Consider the following 23,929-nt stretch of genomic DNA (forward strand, 5'->3'; position numbering starts at 1 on the left):
CGAAAATTAGCATGCTTCTTCCCAGAAGCCCCCTTAGCCTTGGGGAAATGGGGCAAGAGAGTGCTCTTACCACCGGTGATCCCCTTAATCAACACATCCAAGGACTCCCCAAAAAGGCGAGACCCATCATAAGGCAGATTGGCTAAGGTCTTACGTGAAGACTGGTCCACCGACCAACATTTCAACCAAACCAGGCGGCGAGACAACACCGCCACGCTGTGCACACGTGCAGCCAACGGAACCAGGTCCAGGTCCGCATCACACAGATACACAGATACATGACACCCTGGTGGATTTGATCCACCATATCCAGGGTCGCCGGCGAGGCCGAATCGGCCACTAGGACGCGCCTAAGCATCTGCGTCCAACTTGCGATCGCCTGGGCCGCCATGAGAGAAGCAAACAGAGCCTTAAGCATAGAACCCGTAACAGAATAAGTATGACGGGCAAGAGACTCCAATCTTCTATCCGTGGCATCACGGAACACAGGGGAATCCTCTGCAGGAATCGCAGTGGATTGGTTTAAAACCGCAATTGCGTGATCCACTGGGGGAGGCACACACCACCGTTCATCAGTGGAAGGCGAGAAAGGATAACGCAGCTTGAACCTACTTGGTACAGCAAAAGGTTTGCGCAGATTGCGCCATTGTTCCTTAACAGCGCGCTGAAAATCATTATTGCAGGGAAAAACCTGCGGCGTCCTGCGTTTTCTCTGCGTCCCATAAGCCGCCAAGGCAGCGGGGGGACACACTTCATCCTGCAAACGCAGCGTTTGCTTTATGGAAGCAATCAATTCATCCATGATTGCAAGCTCTTCAGGCGAGCCAGGGGGAGAATTATCAACCCCTTCAACTTCAGCCTCCTCCTCGGACCCCACTAGATCCAGGGAGGAGCGGGACCCCGATAAGGAGGCCCCCGCCATAACAGCCCCATCACCTTCACCCTCAGAATCAGAGGAAAGAGCAACTCTGGGTCTTTTAGTAGATTGAGCAGCCACCAGCATCTGCACCTGAGCAGCAAGGCCAGCCACAATAGTGGCTAAATCCCCCCCTGGGGGGGAAACAGCGGTCCCCTGGCTTTCCACCAAGGCGGTAGGAAATTTGCCCTCCTGAGAATCCATTGCCCCTATAACAAATGCCGGATAATAAAGGGTTAACTGCCCCTTTAATCAAGCGCGGCGAGCGCAGCCCACCGCACCGCACCGCACACAAGCACAATGAGACCCCCACAGAGAATATCAAACTTAACACAGGCAATGGATAGCAAGAACAGAAGGATAAAACCTGAGGAGACCCTCGCCGCTGCTGCTGCCTCGATCGGTGTTCCTGGAGAAGAGGAAGTGATGCTGCCAGGGCGCTCTATGAAAGCCTATGGGAGGCTACAAGAAAATGGCCGCCATGCATGTAGAACATGCGGCCGGAGCGAGTGTAGGCAAAATGGCGCCGTTTGGCGCCGAAACCGCCGCTCCACAGTACAGTAATGCACACATGTCATCCATGTATAAAAAAAACACATGTCAGATCGCCGCAGCGATCGCTGTATAATGCCCAAACATGCCACAAAACATGCCCCACAGCACACAGCTTCTCACACTGACAAGGCTGACACACACAGTGTCACACAGCTCCCCCCCCCCCCTTGCAGCCCACAGCATGCAGCCGAGAGATAGGGAGACAAACAGTGTGAATAGAGGCAGGTTACACAGTCCCAGACTGACACCCCCCCAGACAGACAGGTCCCCACATAGATACACTTACCTCACATGGCGTGGGGGACCCGCACAGGCGAACAAGCCGCTGCACATGAGGCAGGGAGAGTCGCATACAAGACGCACAGAATGGGGGTTAAGAAACCGCACAGCGTCCAGTGAGGTAGCCACCTCACCAATCATCCCTGCACCGAACAGGGATGGGTCGTTCACTGTGCCAGGAGCGTTACCTGGCTGAACGCTCGATGGCAGGCTGGGAAGCCACTGACCCACGACCTGCGAACAGGGGGATCAGCCCGAGACCCAGCCCGCATGATCCTCTTCATCCGAAGAACTAACTAACGCTGACAAAAAGAACAGCTAAGTAAAGGTAGAGAGAAAACTCAAACAAAAATTCAAAAAAGAAGAAAGAGTCTGGGGCAGAAAGCCCCAGCACAGAGAGAGCCAGCCACTCCTGACAAGCTAGACATTAAAACTGAGATATGGTTGCAGGAAGTAGGAGGGTATTGACTGAGGGGACCACCCCTTGAGGGTGGGATATGTTAAAAGCTTTAATGTTAACATATTCTGTTGCCTAGCTACTCCTTCGGAGCAAAGTCTAATACCCCATATGTGACGAATATGAAGAGGCGGCGACTGTCGGAGGACGTAAGAGAAAAAAGGGTTTGTTTTTTTTTAAAAAGTTTTTGCTCTTTTTTCACTAAGGCTGCATTCACATGTCAGCGTATTGATCGCGGGCAGAATCACCACGATTCTGCCCGCGATCCGGAAATCATTGCAAATCGCGGGACGCATGTGCGTTGCCCGTGGTTTGCAATAGCACCCCAAACGCTGTGCGATGTTGCCGGTATTTCCGCCTGCCGAATCGCGGTAACATTGCGCAAAAAAAATCGCGGGACGCATTACGCTCCAAAGAAGCTCTTGTACTTCTTTGGAGCGTAATGTGTCCCGCGATTTTTTTTGCGCAATGTTACCACGATTCGGCAGGTGGAAATCGCGGCAACATCGCACAGCGTTTGGGGTGCTATTGCAAATCACGGGCAACGCACATGCGTCCCACGATCAATATGCTGACATGTGAATGCAGCCTTATATCGCAAAAAAAAAAAAAAAAACAGTGGTGATTAAATAGAACAAAAAGAGCTTACAGACACACTGAAACCTATAGTAAGCACCCCCAAGCGCTTAATGAGGACTCTTATCCAAATAATATAAACTGCAATGCTGCTACTTAACAAAAAGTTATTAGTGATTATTAGTGATTTTATGGTCTTTTATGATATTTTATCCAGTTTTATAATTTTAGTGTAAATTTTACTGTAACATTATTGTATTTTAGTTACCAGTATGGCATATTCATTTTAGATGTGCCCACATATTTATATTTACACATCTTGGAATGTATGCTATTAATTTAGATGGAGTGACTGGGTGTGTGAACTGTGCTTCACCCCAGCCTTCACCTTGATTTTATTGATTATTTATTGATCATATATCTATTGATCATACATGTAATCTACTGCTTGTGACCTGATAGTAATTTATCACTCAGTAATTTATTACCTATTAATTGAGAGGTGTAAGACGCTTATTGTATTTATTTATGCTCTCTAGTTTATGTATATATCACCTAGATACACAGATCTGTATATTCAGATGTCGATTTTTTCTGTTATCAGTGAAGCATAATCCCATTGGTACCAAGTGCCGCCTTGCTCGTATTATTCACGGGAATGTGATTTGTTAGTCAATGGCCCTTTTACAACCAGTCCCGACCGTTAGTGCATTTACCGTGGTACGGTGAAGTTATGCTCTACATAACTGTTTACAGGGCAATATTTTGATTCCGGGTGCATAGGTGAGGGTGGCGGACTAAACGGAAGTAATTAAGAGGGTTGCTAAGACAACTGAGTCTGTTGTAGTCCAGAGCAAGACGCACGTGACCAATGGAAGCTGACGTACACCCCGACTCCGCCCTAATTGGGCGGAATGTTGGAGGTATTTAGGTTACCGCCGAGCCGTCATGGTCACGCCCCCGGTGAAGAAGTCGGAAGTACGAAACGCGTCGGGCGTGACCAGGCGGCGTAACCATACTTGCAGACTAGGAGCTCAGGACACCCGGACGGCGCGCGGTCCACGGTGTGGAGCCTGGACTTGGACTCCCAAAGGGTACCCTCCTCCTATTTCGTTATATGTGGATGTTCTATGGATACCATGTGAGTTGATTACCTATTTTGTGTGTGCAATAAAGTTTTGAAACGGTATCACACTAGTGGGATATTGCTTTTTCTCCTTATATGGCCTCACAGATGAGGAGTCCACCAATGAATGGTACTCATTTTTTCATAGAGCAGGCATTGAATTACAAACTCTTATCCTCAAAAGGAAAAAACGTAAAATGGAGATTATTAATGATAAAATTAAGGAATTGCAAAAAAAGATTGAAAAAGTTCAGGAAACAGCAGAGATTAAAGATTTTAATGACAAAACTAAGTCCAAGTTGGATAAAATTGATAAAGAAACACAACAAAAGAAAGTGAAGAAATTTAATAGGGACCTTAAAGACTAAGTCTAATCAGGTATATTGTTGGCAGGCGGATCCAAGCTTGTTTGGAGCCACCTTTCCTCCCCCCCAGTGCCCCTGGGGATGAGCTATCTGGAGCTTCCTTGGGCGAAGCATCACATGTGGATGAACCTAGAACGCCGAATGTGGCAAATAGGGTTCAGGTTCGACCAAACACCCCCTTTGAGGTACCACAATGGACAGGTCCCCCGAGGAAGGGACATCAGAGGGAACGGGGTAAGTCCCGTGGTAACCATAGGGGGGCCATGAGAGGTTATCCCCAACCTAATTATGTCAGCACTCAGAATTACTATCAACCTTTAAGTGGGCGGGATGGTAATGGTGATGGCACCCCACGGAATCAACCTTTTTTAGGGAAAGGCAGGGGCAGGGGGAGACATCGGACCCAACCCCGAGGACAGCAGGGAGACCATCATGGAAACCCAAACCCAAGTTCAAATCACAGCGAGGAGTTAGAGCGGGAAGGCGAATCCAACGCCAGAAAAAGAAGGAGGGAACGGTAGGACAGGGTATCTACAACATTAGTTCAGTTACCCTGTCAGACAAGGAACTCCATGTGTTGGATCAGGGTCTGAAGTGTGCTCCAAGACGAACTCTCAATAAATTCAGCATGTATATTGATACTCCTAATACATACGGAAACTAAATATAAAAAAATCTCATCAATAACCCCATCACCTCTGTTAGTAGTACTACCCTCAGTGGAGCGGTGAATAGCGGTTTAAAGAATAAATCTACCTGGAATCCTCCAGTTAGAAATAACCAGGCGGTTGATGTGTTTAAGAACTTAGTATTGAAGGACCTCCAAATACTTCCCATTGATCACTCTGTGAAAAGGAGAAGTAGACATATACAGGAAGGATTGGACTCCCTTGAGCAAAGGAAGGATATTATTATCCGACCAGAGGACAAAGGAGGGGGAGTTGTCATAATGAACCCAGAACTCTATCATCAACAGTTACAAGATATGTTGGCAGATGAAGCAACCTATAAATTACTACCCAAGGATTCAACAAATGATTTCGAGATGGATCTTAGGGTTTTGGTTGATCAGGGCTATAGGAATCACGTACTAACTAAGAAGGAGAAACATTACCTAGTACCGAGTGCGTGTAGAATACCTATAGTGTACACACTACCCAAGGTCCATAAGGATCCTATATGCCCTCCCCCACGCCCGATAGTGAACGGGATTGGTCTGTTTGTGCCAGACTGGGTCCAGTGCCATCTTAAGAGCATTATAGGGCCCCGGGCAATGCAGTGCACTGGGGCCCCGCCTACACAATCACCCATGAGAAGAAAAATGCAAATTATTGATAAGACGATATTTATTGGTACAGTAGTGCCAGGCTAATAACAGCTTCCAAGTTCAGCGGCTGGGTTCAGTGAACACACACATGGACAGGAGTCAGACTTAGCTGTTCTGTGTGTGTCTGTTCCCGTTTTGGGGTTTCCCCTACACCGTGGAGGCGGACAGGCATTCCTGCAGTTGTAGGCTCCCCCTCCACGGCCCAAGTGGCCTGACAGCAGCGCAGGGCAGACAGGCACTTGCCACCTGCTAAGTTCAGCGGCGGAATGCACATAGGAATTGGGACTAATGCTTACCTGAGGCTTGGTCACTGGGCAAGTGGGGCCCCCTGGGCAAGTGGGGCCCCCGGCAACTGCCCACCATGCCCATTCGGTAAGATGGCCCTGACTGGGTCAGTATCTGGACACCTTTTTACAACCCAGTGTTGTGACTACAAAAGCATACCTGAAGGACACGAAGGACTTACTCATGTCTTTGGATGATGTGGTTTTGGGGGGACGACTCGTCCGCCTTTCTTGTTACAGCGGACGTGTCGTCCCTCTACACCATCATTCAACATGAGGATGCCCTATTAGCTCTTAACTGGGCTTTAAGCAAATGGGAGGATCTGCCACATAACCAGAAAGTGTTCATCCGGAATGCCCTAGACTTTTGTCTAGGGCATAACTATTTCTGGTACCAACAATCCTTTTATAGCCAGAGGAGAGGTGTGGCAATGGGAGCAAAATTTGCTCCCAGCCTTGCCAACGTCTTCATGGCTGAATGGGAGGATAAATATGTGTTCTGTAGAGAGAGACCTGAGTTATTATTTTATCGCAGGTTCATTGATGACATCATATTCATATGGAATGATACGGAACAATCTCTACTGAACTTTATGAGTCATCTAAATACGAACACTAACAACATCAAACTGGACTTCCATTGGAGCCAAACAGAAATTCACTTCTTGGATGTGAATATTAGTAAGCGGTCGGGCAAGCTAACTACTACCGTCTTCTTTAAATCCACTGATCGTAACAGCTACCTGTCCATACAGAGTGGCCATCACCCGAACTGGTTACGCAATATCCCGCGAGGCCAGTTCATGCGGGTAAGGCGTAACTGCACGTTCGATGGTGATTTTATTTCTCAAACAAGTGTCTTGAAGGAGAGGTTTGTCCAAAAAGGTTATAGTGAACAGGACCTTGACAATGAAATTAAGAGTATTTTAGAGATCCCAAGATCCACGTGTTTACAAAATGTGAATAGATCACAGAAAGAGTCTGATGATAAACAGTGGAGTTTTCTATCAGATTACTCAGAGGACTACAAGAAAGTGGAAACTATTTTTAAGTCACATTGGCACATATTACAGATGGATGCAACGCTAGGCCCTGTTCTACCAGAGGTCCCATCGTTCATTTACCGAAAGGCCCCCAGTTTTGGTGATAGGGTGGTAAAGGTGTTGAACCCTCCTGATACATCTTTCTTCCCAGGCCGACGAGGTTTCCACAAGTGTGGTAGGTGTAGGTCGTGTTCTTTCACTCCTTTAAATAGGAGAAGACGCGATTCTTTTTATGTGTCAGCTATTGACAAGGAATGTGACATTAAACACCAAATCACGTGTGATACTACACATGTGGTTTACGCACTGATGTGCCCTTGTAAAATTATCTATATTGGCCGCACTAAACGCACCTTAACCATAAGAGTCGGTGAACATATCACTAACATTATTAAAGGCATACGAGAACATAGCGTCCCGGCTCACTTTCGCTCACACCATCAATGTGACCCAAGTTGTTTGCAATTTTGGGGTATTGAGCGAGTGACACCCCCATGGAGAGGTGCAAACTGGGTGAGGGAGTTCTCTAAGTGCGATACCAAGTGGATCTTTCTGACACAGTCCCTGAGTCAGACAGGATTGAACATAGAATTGGACTTAAATAGTTTTATTAGTGATTATTAGTGATTTTATGGTCTTTTATGATATTTTATCCAGTTTTATAATTTTAGTGTAAATTTTACTGTAACATTATTGTATTTTAGTTACCAGTATGGCATATTCATTTTAGATGTGCCCACATATTTATATTTACACATCTTGGAATGTATGCTATTAATTTAGATGGAGTGACTGGGTGTGTGAACTGTGCTTCACCCCAGCCTTCACCTTGATTTTATTGATTATTTATTGATCATATATCTATTGATCATACATGTAATCTACTGCTTGTGACCTGATAGTAATTTATCACTCAGTAATTTATTACCTATTAATTGAGAGGTGTAAGACGCTTATTGTATTTATTTATGCTCTCTAGTTTATGTATATATCACCTAGATACACAGATCTGTATATTCAGATGTCGATTTTTTCTGTTGTTATCAGTGAAGCATAATCCCATTGGTACCAAGTGCCGCCTTGCTCATATTATTCACGGGAATGTGATTTGTTAGTCAACGGCCCTTTTACAACCAGTCCCGACCGTTAGTGCATTTACCGTGGTACGGTGAAGTTATGCTCTACATAACTGTTTACAGGGCAATATTTTGGTTCCGGGTGCATAGGTGAGGGTGGCGGACTAAACGGAAGTATTTAAGAGGGTTGCTAAGACAACTGAGTCTGTTGTAGTCCAGAGCAAGACGCACGTGACCAATGGAAGCTGACGTACACCCCGACTCCGCCCTAATTGGGCGGAATGTCGGAGGTATTTAGGTTACCGCCGAGCCGTCATGGTGGTGGCGTAACCATACTTGCAGACTAGGAGCTCAGGACACCCGGACGGCGCGCGGTCCACGGCGTGGAGCCTGGACTTGGACTCCCGAAGGGTACCCTCCTCCTATTTCGTTATATGCGGATGTTCTATGGATACCATGCGAGTTGATTACCTATTTTATGTGTGCAATAAAGTTTTGAAACGGTATCACACTAGTGGGATATTGCTTTTTCTCCTTATATGCTGCCGAGTCTGATTGAATATCTGGTGTGGAGTCCTGTAAGGGTTTGCTGATCAAAGACCTATACTTCATGCTTATATTGCTCATTCACGAGAGTGTTTTGAGCCACAGCAGCTGGTGAGTGTGCATTTCTCCTCCCCCCCCTTGGAGAACGGTGGTGGTGGTGATCCTTGAAAACTGCACGTGGTGACCTAACATCCCAGGATTAATGTTTAGTGATCATGGACTGATTAGTATTATTACTACTACTATATTACTCCTGCTGCTTCTGTGACATCTGTTGATCATTATTGGACTGTGGTGTATACTAGCAGTCGAGATTGTACATCTATGCAGTAGTGACTTCTGGTTACTATCTTTTGCGCTCCTGGATTATTTAGAGTGGTGATTAAATACCACCAAAAGAAAGCTCAATTTGTTTGAAGAATATGATAAAAAAATTTGTTTGGGTACAGTGTTGCATGACTGAGTAATTGTCATTCAAAGTGTGAGAGCACTGAAAGCTGAAAATTGGTCTGGGCAGGAAGGGGGTGAAAGTGCCCTGTATTGAAGTGGTTAAGAATATGTAATTATTTGAATGCTCATAGCCAGAGCTCTGCTCTAATTTAAAGTGAACATTTAAGGAAAGATTTAGGACAGCTACCACTGCTGTCTTTTGTAAGTTGCATTCTGCAAAACAGGCGCCGAAGCATTTTTTCTTCCTTTTATTTAAAGGCTAGGTTCAAACTAGTGTAATGCGGGAACCATAGCGATTCCTGTGCAAATTCCTGCACCACATCAGAATCGCAGGTAGTTCACACTGCTCTCTGCGAAGCACTGCAGGTGTCTATTTAAAGTTAATGACACCCCCAAACCGGTTCGCAGGTCGCAGTGCGAACTGTGGAATTGGATCACATATGTCTAAACACCCATGCGATCCGATTCAAGAAAAAAAAAAAAAAAAAAAAGGACCTGCACCATTTTGTTCGGAATGCGATTTCAGCCATACTAACGGTATGGCTGAATTCACACTGCACAGACATCGCATGTGATGTGCACAGGAATGCGGTGCAAATTACATGCCATGTCTGCAATAGCATTAGTGTGAACCCAGCCTAAACAATGTGCAATTACAAAGGCTGTTCCCTATGCTCGTTTGATCACACCCAAGCAGTGTTCTTCCCAGGAGAGATTAACAACAAAAACCATAGAAACAAAAGAAGTGACCTTTAAACAGAAATAAACTGTGTTGCGTTACCCCTCAACTTAGGTTACAGAAGGAACATAAGAATAATTAGTAGGACAATCAGTCTGGAGGCTGAAATTGTGGCTCATTGCAATTAAATTGCAAAGTGTATAGGTTTTAAAGATATAAATAGAACCTTGTTTCCTCAGGAGGTAGGAACAAGGGAAAAACACACACAAAACATGGACTTGGAGAGTCAGAGTCCCAGAGATAAATTAAAACACGGGAACTGCAATGTCAAGATTGGGGCAGGGGTAAACCAAAAAAACGGGGGGAGGTGGAAGTAATCCAAGGGGGTGGGAGGGGCAGGGAAGAAAAACATTTCTCCGTGCATCTTCTCCCTCAAGGAAGACCAGCATGGAAAAAAAAGTGGATAACAGAAGGTACAGTTCGGCTCACGATGCATAAAGGGTTCAACAAGAACCAGGGGTGGCAGGCATTAAATCCTGTTACTGCGAGGAACACATGTAGGCCATCCAAGACAGCCAAGTATCCATAAATGTGTCTTCCCTATTACAAGGCATAGCTGTTCCATGGATCTAATTTCGTTCAGCCTAGAAATCCAATGACTCACGGTTGGTGGGAACGCTTTGTTCCATAAATCGGAGAGGCAAGCAGAGCTGCCTTCAGTAAATGAACAGTTAGCGTTTGTAGTGATGTAAAGGCACTGAACTGGGGTGTAACAAATTGGGCACAGGATCTGTGCCCAGGTCTACAGGGGTCAAATGAAAGACTAGATTCTTGACTTCCATGCATAACTGACACAACAAAGGGCATTGGCAGAAAATACAGAGAGGTGTGCCTGGCTCTTTAGGACATCGCCAACACATCTTGGAGACTTGAGGATAGCATTTATTCAGTAACACTGGTACCCTGTTCATGAAAATGGTTTGGGATTGAAGATTTGTATGCCAGTTGGATAATTCTGCTATTTGTTCTTTGGTGAGGGAAACCTATAATTCGGCTTTCCATTTTTATATGCAAGAAGGCACAAAATCCCCCTTAAGTGTGTTCCGTATCATGTAAATAATGGAAAGAAGATGGAGTGTGAATTCTTTTCTCATTACATAAAATGTTTTGAATTGAGTCCATGGTCTAACATAAAGGCCAGAGTCTGGGATCATTTGCAGAAAATGGCACAACTGACAGGCTGACCATGAGCTCAGTGGTGGCTGTACCAAGATGCGGATATTCTGTAGGGATATCCATCCCTGTGAGATTGCGTAGTGCATGCAACCTGTCTGGCCCGTCTCCACCAGACATTGGAGCTGTATATTTTCAGTGCCTGGTAGGAACGCAAGATTGTTTTTTGCTGGAGTTAGTGGGGAGGGATAAAAGGGATAACCTTTTTAAAAGAAGAGTTTGACACAAAACCGCCATAGTAGCTCTAATGGTGAGGTGACTTTTAGGAGATCGGTAGTGTTTGACTGGTATCCAAGACAGTGCTGATAAAGGCATTGGTGATGACTGTTGTTTAATCCAGGCCCATAATTAAATTTACAGCGAGGTATACCACATCATGACCCTGGACAAAATGTAAGGTTTTGTAGTATAGTGCCAGATCAGGTAGGCCAACACTGCCACTTATTTTAGGAAGGGTAAGGAGAGACAGTCTTGTCAGGCTACTTTGTCTCACAGGATAAACTTAAAGGAGTTGTAAAGTCAGAAGGTTTTTTTTATCCTAATGCATTCTATGCATTAAGATAAAAAGACTATTTTGTGAAGAAGCCGCCCAGCACCCCCTAATACTTGCCTGAGCCCCATCTCCATCCACCGATGTCCACGAGTCCCTCGGCGGCCCAAGACTCTCCCTCCTGATTGGCTGAGACACAGCAGTGGCACCATTGGCTCCTGCTGCTGTCAATCAAAGTCAGTAAGCCAATCAGGAGAGAGAGGGGACAGGACCGAATGGCAGCTCCTTGTCTGAATGGACACACTGAGCCAAAGCTTGGCGCGGGTGCCTCCATAGCAAGTCGCTTGCCGAAGGAGGGGCCAGGAGCAGCAAAGTAGGACCCGAGAAGAGGAGGATGCGGGTTTTTCTGTGCAAAACCACTCCAGAGGAGGGAAGTATAAAATGTTTGTTATTTAAAAAAAAAAAAAAAACACAAGACTTTACAATCACTTTAAGTAACATGGTGCGCAGAGAGACAAAGAAAGATTGAGGCATGGGAATGGGTAACGCTTGAATTAGAAATAGAACCCCATTGAATACAAACCCAATTTGAAAGATTGTCTAGAGACACCTACTGCCCTTTTTCGATACAGCTTTTTATTTTTCTGGAGATATATCTCTGACCTTTCGTTTTTCAGCTTAATATATAAGAGAGTCTGGGTCCTTGTAACGCAATAATTTTTTTTTCCAGTAGTTAGACACCATTTTTCCATCTCTCATTCTGAGGTGGATCCTCTTTGTTGTATTTTTTGCAGCCTTGAACCCCGGTTAGGCTGGTCTGAGTTTGAGACTATATTGTCTCTCGTTAATTTTAATGTTGTCTGGGTACTTTCTTTACCCTAGACCCGAAGTTCAACTTCCTTTCTAGATTTGTTTATACAATTTTTTTTGTGTGAAAAGTGATGAGATTATATTATTTTAAGATTTTTTTGTGGTACCATATATTGGAATGTTCTTGATTTTAGAATACATGGTATTTATTTAGCTTTAATTGCACCAATTTATGGCTGACACCAGATTTGATAATGAAATGGATTCTTGCCTTACCCTTTCTGTACAATATTCTTACCATAGCCACAAACTCAGCTGTACTTTTGATTAATAACTAACTACCCACCATGACAGTAATTTTATCACATACATGTCCAAGGATTTAACTCCCCTAATAAATGAAAGAAAGCCTTTAAACAATATAAAAAACTAAATGCTACAGTTATTTTCTCAAAGATAAATCACCCTACCTAATTTCATAAAACTTCTAATCAATCCTTTTATATCAATGCTTCTTCCAAAATGAAAAGGTGTAGCAATCTTTTTGCATCACTCATTTCCAGAGGTTCAGCAGGTAGACACTGAAAGTAGATTTATTATCATTAAGGGACATCTTGCAGGTCGGGAATAGAACATAGCCAATAGGTATGCCCCCACTGACACTCGAGCATCATTTTTTGCAAATTTCTTTGATACTCTGCAACGCTATCATTCAACACATATCATACTTGGTGGCGATAATAATTCTGTCTCTTAACCAAATTAGACCATAGTAAACTTACCTCAAATTCTAATGCTTTTTCTGAAACCACAAATACACACATCCATTCTCTACAACTTGGAGGTCACCGAATATTGGTGCTCGGGAGTATACGTTCTATTCACATCCGCACAATTCTTTTTCATGTCTAGATTATATTTTTTTGCACTCCTATGATTCTAGCAAACTCAATAGATGCATCTATACACCCCTGGTCATGGTCTGATAACTATATAAACACTCTCTCTACCCTCCTTAGTCATAGAACCTCTGGCTATTGCTATTCTAACTCATCCACATATTAAAGAATGCCCCTAATCCAATCACACGTACAAACTGAGTATGTACATCGACGATATGCTTCTTTTTATTACTCTATCACCTCTCTTCCAAATTTATTAAAAACATTACAAGAATTCTCGTTCTTATCCGGTCTGTTAACATTTCAAAATCCATTGGAATGCCAACAAATATATCCACTTCAGCGTCCTTCACCTTCACGTGGTCCATTAACTCCATCTCATATTTAGGGATCTATCTTACACCAGACATTAAACTCCTATTTTCCAAAAACTATACCCCATTACTTTTAAAATTAAGAACCCTTAAGTTATGGAAGTCTTATCATATCTCTATTTAGGCAGGATAACTGCAATCAAAATTACAATTCTCCCAAAATTATTATACTTATTCAGAGCAATCCCCATTAGAAAAAAATCTTCATAACAAATTTTCAAAAGTAAATTAAGAAATTCATCTTGGCCGGTGCTCATCCACGCTTCTCAATAATGGTTTTATACACTTCACAACATAAAGGAGGCCTAGGCCTTCCCGATTTTTGGCTATATTACCTAGCCTCACGCCTATCACAAATATAGCATATAGCAAATTCTAAAATCCCCTGGGTCAATTTGAAAACAACTTCATTTCCCCATACTCTCTCTCAGGTATCTTATGGTCTAAAAACATTTCAATAAATATTGTATCTTCACTTAATCAATTTGTTTCTCAATCCCTATCTTTATGGAGACAATATAAAAATAACTAAAAAATTTATTTAGAATACACCACCTAATGCTACATACTTAGGTGATCCGAAATTTCTCCCAGGCTTACATAAGAAAGATATTTTTATCACTTGGGTTTATAAAGATTTAACTACACTTCATACATTTATAGAAAACTCAACATTCACCTCTTTTACATCCCTACAAACAAGACATGATATTCCCCACAATGAATTCTGTAGATTTCTACAAATCAGACACTTTTACACCACTCATTAACAAATTTCAAACAAACATAGATCCCCAAATTTCTGCGCTACAAATGTGACAATTTCATAATGTGATGTAAAAGGTATAAGTGGGTAAGCAGCTTTCACAAACCTACAGAAAAAAGTCCAAATCAAATATATAAACAAACATGTAGTGCTCACAATAATGTGTCAAAGTTGGACACTAAATCAGTGAAACCATGATTCTAAATAAGTGACCAAGTCTATAGAAATCCATATGCAAAAAACTGGGAATCAAAAAAAAAAAAAAAAAAAAAAACTTTTGTATAGAGAACAACCACAATTCCCAGCATGCAGATGAGAGTATCAGTCCCTCCATGACAGACAAGAAGAAGCCACCAGTGGGATAACACAAAGGGGATTGTTCGCTTACCAGAGGCTGTTGGTTATCCAAATGAATGGAAAAGCCAAATAGCTCTTGAAACTAATTGTAGACCACCGGATATAAATCATCTAACACGTCTGCTCAGGTCAGCTCATAGGAGGGCACATAGTTCACATAGGATCCTTATATAACTGAACTTTTTTTTCTGCTCTTCAGTCCTTCTCATTCCCCATTCTTTCTCAGTCTAACAGCTGTCACATGTCCTTGTGTGCATCGAGACCTGACCAGATCTCGTGTGACCCCCATTAGAGTGGTCAACAAAAAATGCCTGTATACTAGCTCACCAGCCACAGTGGTAAGATAAGGTAAACGTCAGGTAAAACCAGGAAGTGCTAGTATATCCTGTGGTCTACAACTGTTCACAAGTGTTTTTTTGTTTTTCCATTAATTTGGATAGCCAACAGCCTCCGGTAAGCGGCCAATCCCACTGGTGGCTTCTTCTCGTCTATCGTGGAGGGACAGATACTCTCATCTGCATGCTGGGACTTGTGGTTCTCCTCTTTAAAAAAGTTTTTTCGATTCACAGTTTTTTGCATATGGATTTCTATGGGCTTGGTCACTTATTTAATGTCTCACTTTGACACATTATTGTAAGCACTACACTTTTATTTATATAATTTATTAACCTTAGTAAATGCACTAGATCTCTCACAATATGCAAAACCACTACAAAACTCTTTACAAGATGGTATCTAACTCCAACCAAATTACATGCCATTTTTCCTTCAATTTCCTCTAATTGCTTCGGGAGGTTGTGCTGCTCCAGGTTCCTTCACACACTTTCTGGGAATGTGGAAAAATCGCCTATATTTGGCATCAACTAGAAAAATTTGCTTCCACCATTTCCAGCACTCCTAAAACTCTCAATGTATCTAATTGCCTACTATTCTCTTCCATTACGAACCTATCTATCCCTCATATGAGACTAGTGTATACAATAAGCGTTGCCATGCAATGGTTGATAGCAGTACACTGGAAACTATTGGGATCCCTGCCTTTACACACACAAACTTTAATGGCATCCCAGTCTTAGTCCGTGGAGTTCAATATTGAGTTGGCCATTGCAGCTATTAATAGTTTTAACTCTTCTGGGAAGGCTGTCCACAAGGTTTAGAAGTGTGTTAATGGGAATGTTTGACCATTTTTCCAGAAGCGCGTTTGTGAGGTCAGGCACTGATATTGGACAAGAAGGCCTGGCTTGCAGTTTGTGCAATAGGTTGTTTGCATTGGCTGTTGACTGTAAAGTTTATGCATATGAAAATATGGATGCATTTGGAAATCTGGCTTGGGGGGGGGGGGGGGGGTTCTGCTGAAAATATACAGTTTATCCCTCTTACCTCAACCTCTTGGACACTTTGGCTATGTCACCCCCATACACACCTTCTAAGGGCAACACAAAAGCTGAAATCTACAGCTCTGGAGCTCTTAATTTTCCATCAAAACAATGCTCACATAACAAATCATTCAATGACGTCAGATCAGAACTACGATGAAGGAATAGGAACAGAGTAGACAAACATTGTTAAGTACTTTTAAGTTCATATATTTTACTATGGTTTTGACGTCTATTTTTGCAATAACTTTAATGAAAATATTCTTCTATTCATCTTTTTGCTGATCTTTTCATTAAGTAACATTTAATCATCATTGTTAAACTATTTATATATATATATATTTATATTTATTTATTAGTCAGGTCCATAAATATTGGGACAGCGACACAATTCTAATCTTTTTGGCTCTATACACCACCACAATGGATTTGAAATGAAACAAATAAGATGTTCTTTAACTGCAGACTTTCAGCTTTAATTTGAGGGTATTTACATCCAAGACAGGTGAACGGTGTAGGAATTACAACAGTTTGTATATGTGTCTCCCACTTTTTAAGGGACCAAAAATAATGGAACAGATTAATCATTACAAATCAAACTTTCACTTTTTAATACTTGGTTGCAAATCCTTTGCAGTCAATTACAGCCTAAAGTCTGGAATGCATAGACATCACCAGACGCTGGGTTTCATCCCTGGTGATGCTCTGCCAGGCCTCTACTGCAGCCGTCTTTAGTTCCTGCTTGTTCTTGGGGCATTTTCCCTTCAGTTTTGTCTTAAGCAAGTGAAATGCATGCTCAATCGGATTCAGGTCAGGCGATTGACTTGGCCATTGCATAACATTCCACTTCTTTCCCTAAAAAAAAACTCTTTGGTTGCTTTCGCAGTATGCTTCGGGTCATTGTCCATCTGCACTGTGATGCGCTGTTGAATCAGTTCTGAAGCATTTGGCTGAATATGAGCAGATAATATTGCCCGAACTTCAGAATTCATCCTGCTGCTTTTGGCAGCAGTCACATCATCAATAAATACAACAGAACCAGTTCCATTGGCAGCCATACATGCCCACACCATGACACTACCACCACCATGCTTCACTGATGTGTATGCTTTGGATCATGAGCAGTTCCTTTCCTTCTCCATACTCTTCTCTTCCCATCACTCTGGTACAAGTTGATCTTGGTCTCATCTGTCCATAGGATGTTGTTCCAGAACTGTGAAGGCTTTTTTAGATGTTGTTTGGCAAACTCTAATCTGGCCTTCCTGTTTTTGAGGCTCACCAATGGTTTACGTCTTGTGGTGAACCCTTTGTATTCACTCTGGTGAAGTCTTCTCTTGATTGTTGACTTTGATACACATACACCTACCTCCTGGAGAGTGTTCTTGATATGGCCAACTGTTGTGAAGGGTGTTTTCTTCACCAGGGAAAAAATGATTCGGTCATCCACTACAGTTGTTTTCCGTGGTCTTCCGAGTCTTTTGGTGTTGCTTGATTTGGCCACACCTAATGTTTTTGCTATCTCTCTGATGGGTTTGTTTAAGCCTAATGATGGCTTTGGATATCATATTGAGAGTTGACAGCAACAGATTTCAAATGCAAATAGCACACTTGAAATTAACTCTGGACCTTTTATCTACTCCTTGTAAATGGGATAATGAGGGAATAACACACACCTGGCCATAGAACAGCTGAGCAGCCAATTGTCTTATTACTTTTGGTCCCTTTAAAAGTGGGAGGCACGTATACAAACTGTTGTAATTCCTACACCTTTCACCTGATTTGGATGTAGATACCCTCAAATTAAAGCTGAAAGTCTGCAGGTAAAGCACATCTTGTTTGTTTCATTTCAAATTCATTGTGGTGGTGTATAGAGCCAAAAAGATTAGAATTATGTCGATGTCCCAATATTTATGGACCTGACACACATATATATATATATATATATATATATATATACACACACACACACACACACACACACACACGGGACCGGAACTTAAAGAATTACGATTGAGGAAAACTACCATATGCTGAACTCTGTTTCATCCCCGGTGCGCATTTCAAGAGGGAAAATTGCATTAAACATCAAACTGCATTAATACTAAAGAAAAGAACTTCTTACTGAGTCAGGTGATTGTGCGCAGCAATGAAGATTTCCATAGCCTTCTCTGGAAAGGTCTTGGTACTGAAATCCTCATCATAATTTTTTACTTTCCGAATCCTGGAAAAAATGCACAAGCTTAGAATTTGAAAGTTATGGAATAGTCAAAGAAATATACGTGATTGCCAGCATAGGGCCCTTGAATTTGTTTACAGATCTGTGCTTTTGTCAGCTTGCATTAGGATGTTACCCTAATGGATGCAATGATATCTACATTGGAGTAAAAACTATCCTGCCTGTTCCAACCCATTAAAAAAAAAAATAATATTAAACACATTCTACCAACACAAAGTGTTTAGAATCAACACAGAGCACGAGCACTTTTATAACCATGTCCTTTGTGGTTGGACCAGGGAATAATGGCATTTTTGACTTACTATAAAATCCATTTCTCTGATGTTCATTGACGGACACAGCTGATATTCATAACCATTGGGCTATAGTGCCCCTACAGGAATAGGACACCAGGCAGAAAATAATTCTGGCTACACCCATGGGTAGTCCCAGGGGGTATACTCCTCTCTGCTACAGCCACTTAGTTTTGTTACAAGCAGTGTCAAGAGAGTTATAACTTCACAGAGAGGTGGGTGCTGTGTCCGTCAATGAACATCAAAGAAATGGATTTTACGGTAAGTCAAAAATCCCATTTTCTCTTTCGTTCATTGACAGACACAGCTCCTGATACTCATAACCATTGGGACATCCCAAAGCAGTGTTAAACATAAGGGGTGGGAACAAAAAAAAATTCCCAAGGCTAAACATTAGCCAACCAGGCAACAGGGGCTCAACTAAACAACTGTAGCCCACCTGAAATAAACAACACACCCTCAAAGAGGATCAGGTGCTCTAAACCAGTGGTCCTCAACCCTGGCCTACAGGGCCCACTAACAGGCCAGATTTTAAGCATTACCTTGGGGAGATGCAGACTAGAGTACTGCAATCACTGAGCAGCAAATTATATCACCTGGGATGTATTTCAGTTATCTTGCAAATCTGGCCTGTTAGTGGGCCCTGTAGGCCAGGGTTGAGGACCACTGCTCTAAACAGCAGCCTGCAAAACCTTGCGGCCAAAAGAAGTATCCGCAGATGCCAACACATCCACTTTATAAAACTCTGCAAAAGTGTGCACCGACGACTAGGTGGCCGCCTTGCAAACATGAGTCACTGATGCCTAATGACGGAAGCCCAGGAGGCACTAAGTGCCCTACTAGGGTGCACCTTGACAGGGAAAGGAGGAACCTGACCCCTGTTGGAATAGGCCTGAGTCACCGTCTCTCTGATTCATCTGGAAATGCTCACAGAGGAAGCAGACAACCCTTTTCGAAGTCCATCTGTGAGCACAAAGAGAGTCTGTTTTCCTTAAAGACTCCGTAGCTGCCAGGTACACCCTAATTGACCAGACCACATCCAAGGCATGCAAGGCAATTTCCTTCGGATGTTGAAGCTGGGACACAGGGAAGGCAACACAATGTCTTCCTTCAAATGAAAATCAGAGACAACCTTTCGAAGGAACGACGGACAGGGGCGAAGAACCACCTTATCCCTGTGATTTAACAGGTAAGGTGAACAACAAGACGCCGCCGCCAGTTCCGACACCCTGCATGCAGATGTGATAGCCACTAAAAAGGCCACCTTCTGGGACAGCGTAAGCAGGGGAGTCGCTCAAATATTTTCAAAGGGAGGCTTCTGTAGAGCTGAAAGCACCAAATTAAGATCCCAAGACAGCAACTGAGCCCGCATTGGAGGAACCAAATGTCGGACACCCTGAAGAAAGGTATGCACCAGGGAGTGTGAAGCCAAAGGTTGTTGGAAAGAAAGACAGCCAAAGTTGACACCTGGCCCTTGATGGCACTTAAGGTCAATTTCTGTTCAACCCCCTGTTGAAGGAAGGTCAAGATCTGAGCCACCGAGAAGGAACGAGGAAGAACCCCAAGAGACTCACACCACACAATGTACATCTTCCACGTACGATAGTAGATCTTCCTAGGAGTAGATTTCCTAGCTTTCAACAGTGTAGGAATCACTGACTCAGATAAACCCCATCTTTCAGCACCTGGGGTTCAACAGCCAAGCAGTCAAAGCAGGATGGAAAATCGGTCCTTGGGACAGCAGATCCTCCCTGAGAGGAAGCTGCCAGGGAACATTGGCAACCAGCTGCACCAGATCAGCGTACCAAGCTCGGCGAGGCAAATCCGGAGCCACCAAGATGACCAGAATCCCTTCTGTCTCAAACCTGCGTAGAAGTCTGGGCATAAGCTTGAGAGGAGGCAAGGCGTAAATCAGACGATACTGACCCCACTGGGCCACCAGCGTGTCTGTGGCGTCCGCCAGAGTATCCCTTGACCGAGCCACAAACCTCTGCACCTTTCTGTTGAGCCAAGACGCCAACAGATCCACCTCGGGGGTGCCCCACCGAAGACACAACTGATGAAACACCTCCAGATGAAGGGACCACTCCCCGTGGTCCAACGCCTGCCGACTGAGGTAATCCGCCTGTCAATTTTCCACCCCGGGAATGTGTATGGTAAAGAGAGCTGGAATGAACTATTCTGCCAACCTTAGAATGCCGGCTACCTCCAGAGCCGCCAGGACACTTCTTGTGCCCCCTTGGTGTTTGACATAAGCCAAGGCCGTGGCATTGTTCAATTGAATGCACACTGATCGCTCAGGAGTTCCAAGCCATTGTTCGGGAATCTGGACTCCAGTGTCCAGATTCACTGGGCAGAATGCTTGCCAAGGACGCCTAGCCAGCCAAATAGGCTGGCATCCGTGGCGACCACTGTCCAATGCAAGGGGAGGAAAGATTTTCCCAGCCAAAGCGCCGGGGAAGGAAGCCACCATATCAGGGACTCCTTTGTGACCCGACTCAGCCGGATCGGATTGTCCAGAGACTGCGGAGTCTTGTTCCATTTGGTCAGAATTTCTCTTTGCAGAGACCTTGTATGGAACTGTGCAAATGGAACTGCCATGAAGGTAGACACCATCAGGCCCAGCCCCCACATGCAAGTCTGGAGGGAAAACCATTTGTTGGACAGCAGGAGGCGAATTGGAGCCTGCAATTTCTGGAGTTTGTCCAGAGGAAGGAGCACTCTGGCTAAGGCCGAGTCCAGAGTCAGATCCAGATAGTCCAGCTTTGTGGACAGAACCAGAGCAGACTTATGAAAATTCAGAATCCAGCCGAATTCCCGCAGAGTTCGAATTGTAGCTCCAGGTTCTCCACCACAGCAGAGAGAGACTCGGCTTGCAGAAGGAGATTGTCCAAGTAGCCTAATACAGCAGCCTAATACAGCAATCCCTCGATGGCGTAGCAAAGCTAGCACCGAGGCTAACACTTTTGTGAAGACCCGAGGAGCAGATGCGAGACCAAAAGGGTAACGCCACAAACTGATAATGCTTCTCTTCCACAGCAAAGTAGGGAAAACGCTAGTGACTGGCACATATAGTTGTTCCCTCTCCAGGACACGGTGTAGGAGCTTAGCCCACTCAGTCAGAGTGTACATAGTGTGGGCCACAGCCTCCGCCTTCGGGTCAGCCTGATCCTTAAAGGCCAGGGACTCTTCAACCGGAATCATGATTGCCTTGTTTAATCTGGAAACCGGAGGGTCCACTACCGGTGGCACAGTCCACTTCTTAAGAAGTAACTCCTCATAGGGGTAACCCCTAGTAAAGCGCTTTGGGACCCCACAGGGACGCTTTGGTCGTCCTCACTCTTTAGCTACTTTTTAAAAATAGGCAGGGAAAGGAAACACCTTTGCCGCTTGGGAAAGGGGGGGGACCGGGATACTGCTTCTGGGGTTGACCCAGAAGCTGGAGCCCTAGGTTTGCCAACTAAGTTGTTGGATAGATTTAGGAGTGGATCTGCAAACATTATACCTGAAGCATTGGAATGTTGAGATCATTTTACTTCACATGGATACTATTATGCAGGGTTATGTAACCTGTGGCCCTCCAGATGTTGCAGAACTACATGTCCCATGAGGCATAGCAAGACTGACAGCCACAAGCATGACACCCAGAGGCATGATGAGACTTGTAGTTTTGCAACAGCTGAAGGGCCACAGTTTGCATATGCCTGCTATAAAACCTTTCATACAGACAGCTGATTCTGAGCCTGCTATAAGAATAATGCATTTTTTACAAAATCATTTTTTGCAATAGTCTGGGAGCCTGGTTTTGCATTTACCACACTTCCTTTTTACTCTAAGTGCCAGTTAACAACACATGCAGTCCAGTGCGTTTTTTTCTGCATCAAAAACGCATGGAAAGTAGGTTATATGGTTTTCAATTGCATAGTTCACACCAGTGCTTGCAGTTCCAGAAAAAAAAAAAAGAAGAACATGCTGCATTTTCCCTGCACTGGACTGTACTGGAATGCTGTAGAATGCATCAAAACACACATGTCCCTATTTAAGGTTAAGAAAAAAAAGGAGGGGGAGAAAATCCACTGGACTGCATCAAAAACGCACCAAAAACACGCATGCAGAAAAGCATCTGGACTGCATTTCTATGGTGTGAACTGGCCCTCACAGATATATCCACACCCTAGAAATAAGGGGGATAAGCCATGATCAGTATTTTAGTAACTTTTGCTATATAGCATACCAACAAGGGGTTACAAAGGCATAAGTTTACCTCTGGAGGCACTAATCTGATAGTTGCAGAAGACCCAGATTTTTCCCGCATAGCTCTCTCCATAATCTCTGCAACTTCCCCACCCTCCATCATGGGAGCAGAGGGAGATCCTGGCTGTCTGTAGCTCCAGGCTTAAACAGCTTTATAACTTATCTCTAGCATTTAGTGCAGTTTAAGTAGTTTGTTTGAACCAACGTGGTCCAAATAGGTTATTACTCTGACTAACAGGTGCAGTAGCTGTGTGTGCTGTATACATGTAAACATTTAATGTATACAGTCACTAAAAGCTAGAGTTAACCCTGCTTAATTCCCCAGAGTCCTCCTGCAAATGGCACTGGGAGAAGGGACTCCCTGTATTATATGCTCATGGGCCAGAAGTTCACCATTGGTGCATTGAAACTCTGTCATCCCCAAGAGTAAGGAATAACCACTGCCATCTTGACCCTCTCAGCTATCCATGTGCCTGGGAATGCGACCTAGGAGTCCTAAATAGCCTAGATTGCCTAAAGTTGCCATCCAATCCCCCTGTCGACCAGAGAGAACAAGTGCAGCAAAGCAGGGATGTCGGATTTACCCTTACCCCCCACACGGGAAGGCAAGGTCATGCTGGGGAACAGGTAAGGTGGGAACATATTGCAGGACTGTGACCCGACTACCTTTAGGGGTGCCCTCTCGATGAACACAATTACCAAAGTTAAGGAAAGCATACCAAACACTGCAGTGTGGGCTCCTGGACATCAGTAAAACAAATGAAACTAAGGCCAAGGGTGTGAGAGGGGCCTAATTGCTTTCTAATTTGTTTTTCCTGAAGGCAGAGCCAATCATCTCTCCAAAAGCTGCCCTAGAATAGGAGGATTTTGGAAATACAGAATGCTTAATGAGACATTGGGGTATACATACAAGACAATAAAATACCAAAAACACTAGAACATGAAAAGAAGAGAAGAGAGAGTAAAAAAAAAAAAAAAAAAAAAAAAAATCACTGAAGGTGGGAACATACGCCAAATGAGAGGCTGCTGTTTGCTTTAGCTGTTCTGTTCTCTGTTTCAAACCCTCCTTGGAAAGTGTTGACAGGCGGGCATCCCCTTCTGGGGGTACATAAGGGTCGAAAATTCCAGCTAGAAAAAAAGAATATAATTTAATGGGCAT

The 23,929-nt window shown here is 43.8% G+C and overlaps 1 protein-coding gene across 1 annotated transcript in view; it reads right to left on the reverse strand.

Annotated features, from left to right (window-relative positions):
• The window catches only part of MRPL45 (mitochondrial ribosomal protein L45), a 97,565-nt gene that overhangs the window by 44,691 nt on the left and 28,945 nt on the right, over nt 1-23,929 (reverse strand). The window contains exons 3-4 of the mRNA XM_082272920.1: nt 23,781-23,898; nt 18,110-18,208 (exon numbers count right to left, since the gene is read on the reverse strand). Coding sequence (XP_082129046.1) covers nt 18,110-18,208; nt 23,781-23,898 — 217 coding nt within the window. The remainder of the gene's footprint in view (nt 1-18,109; nt 18,209-23,780; nt 23,899-23,929) is intronic.

Source organism: Pelophylax lessonae, assembly GCF_965119305.1.
Source record: "Pelophylax lessonae genome assembly, chromosome: 11".
Lineage (NCBI taxonomy): Eukaryota > Metazoa > Chordata > Amphibia > Anura > Ranidae > Pelophylax > Pelophylax lessonae.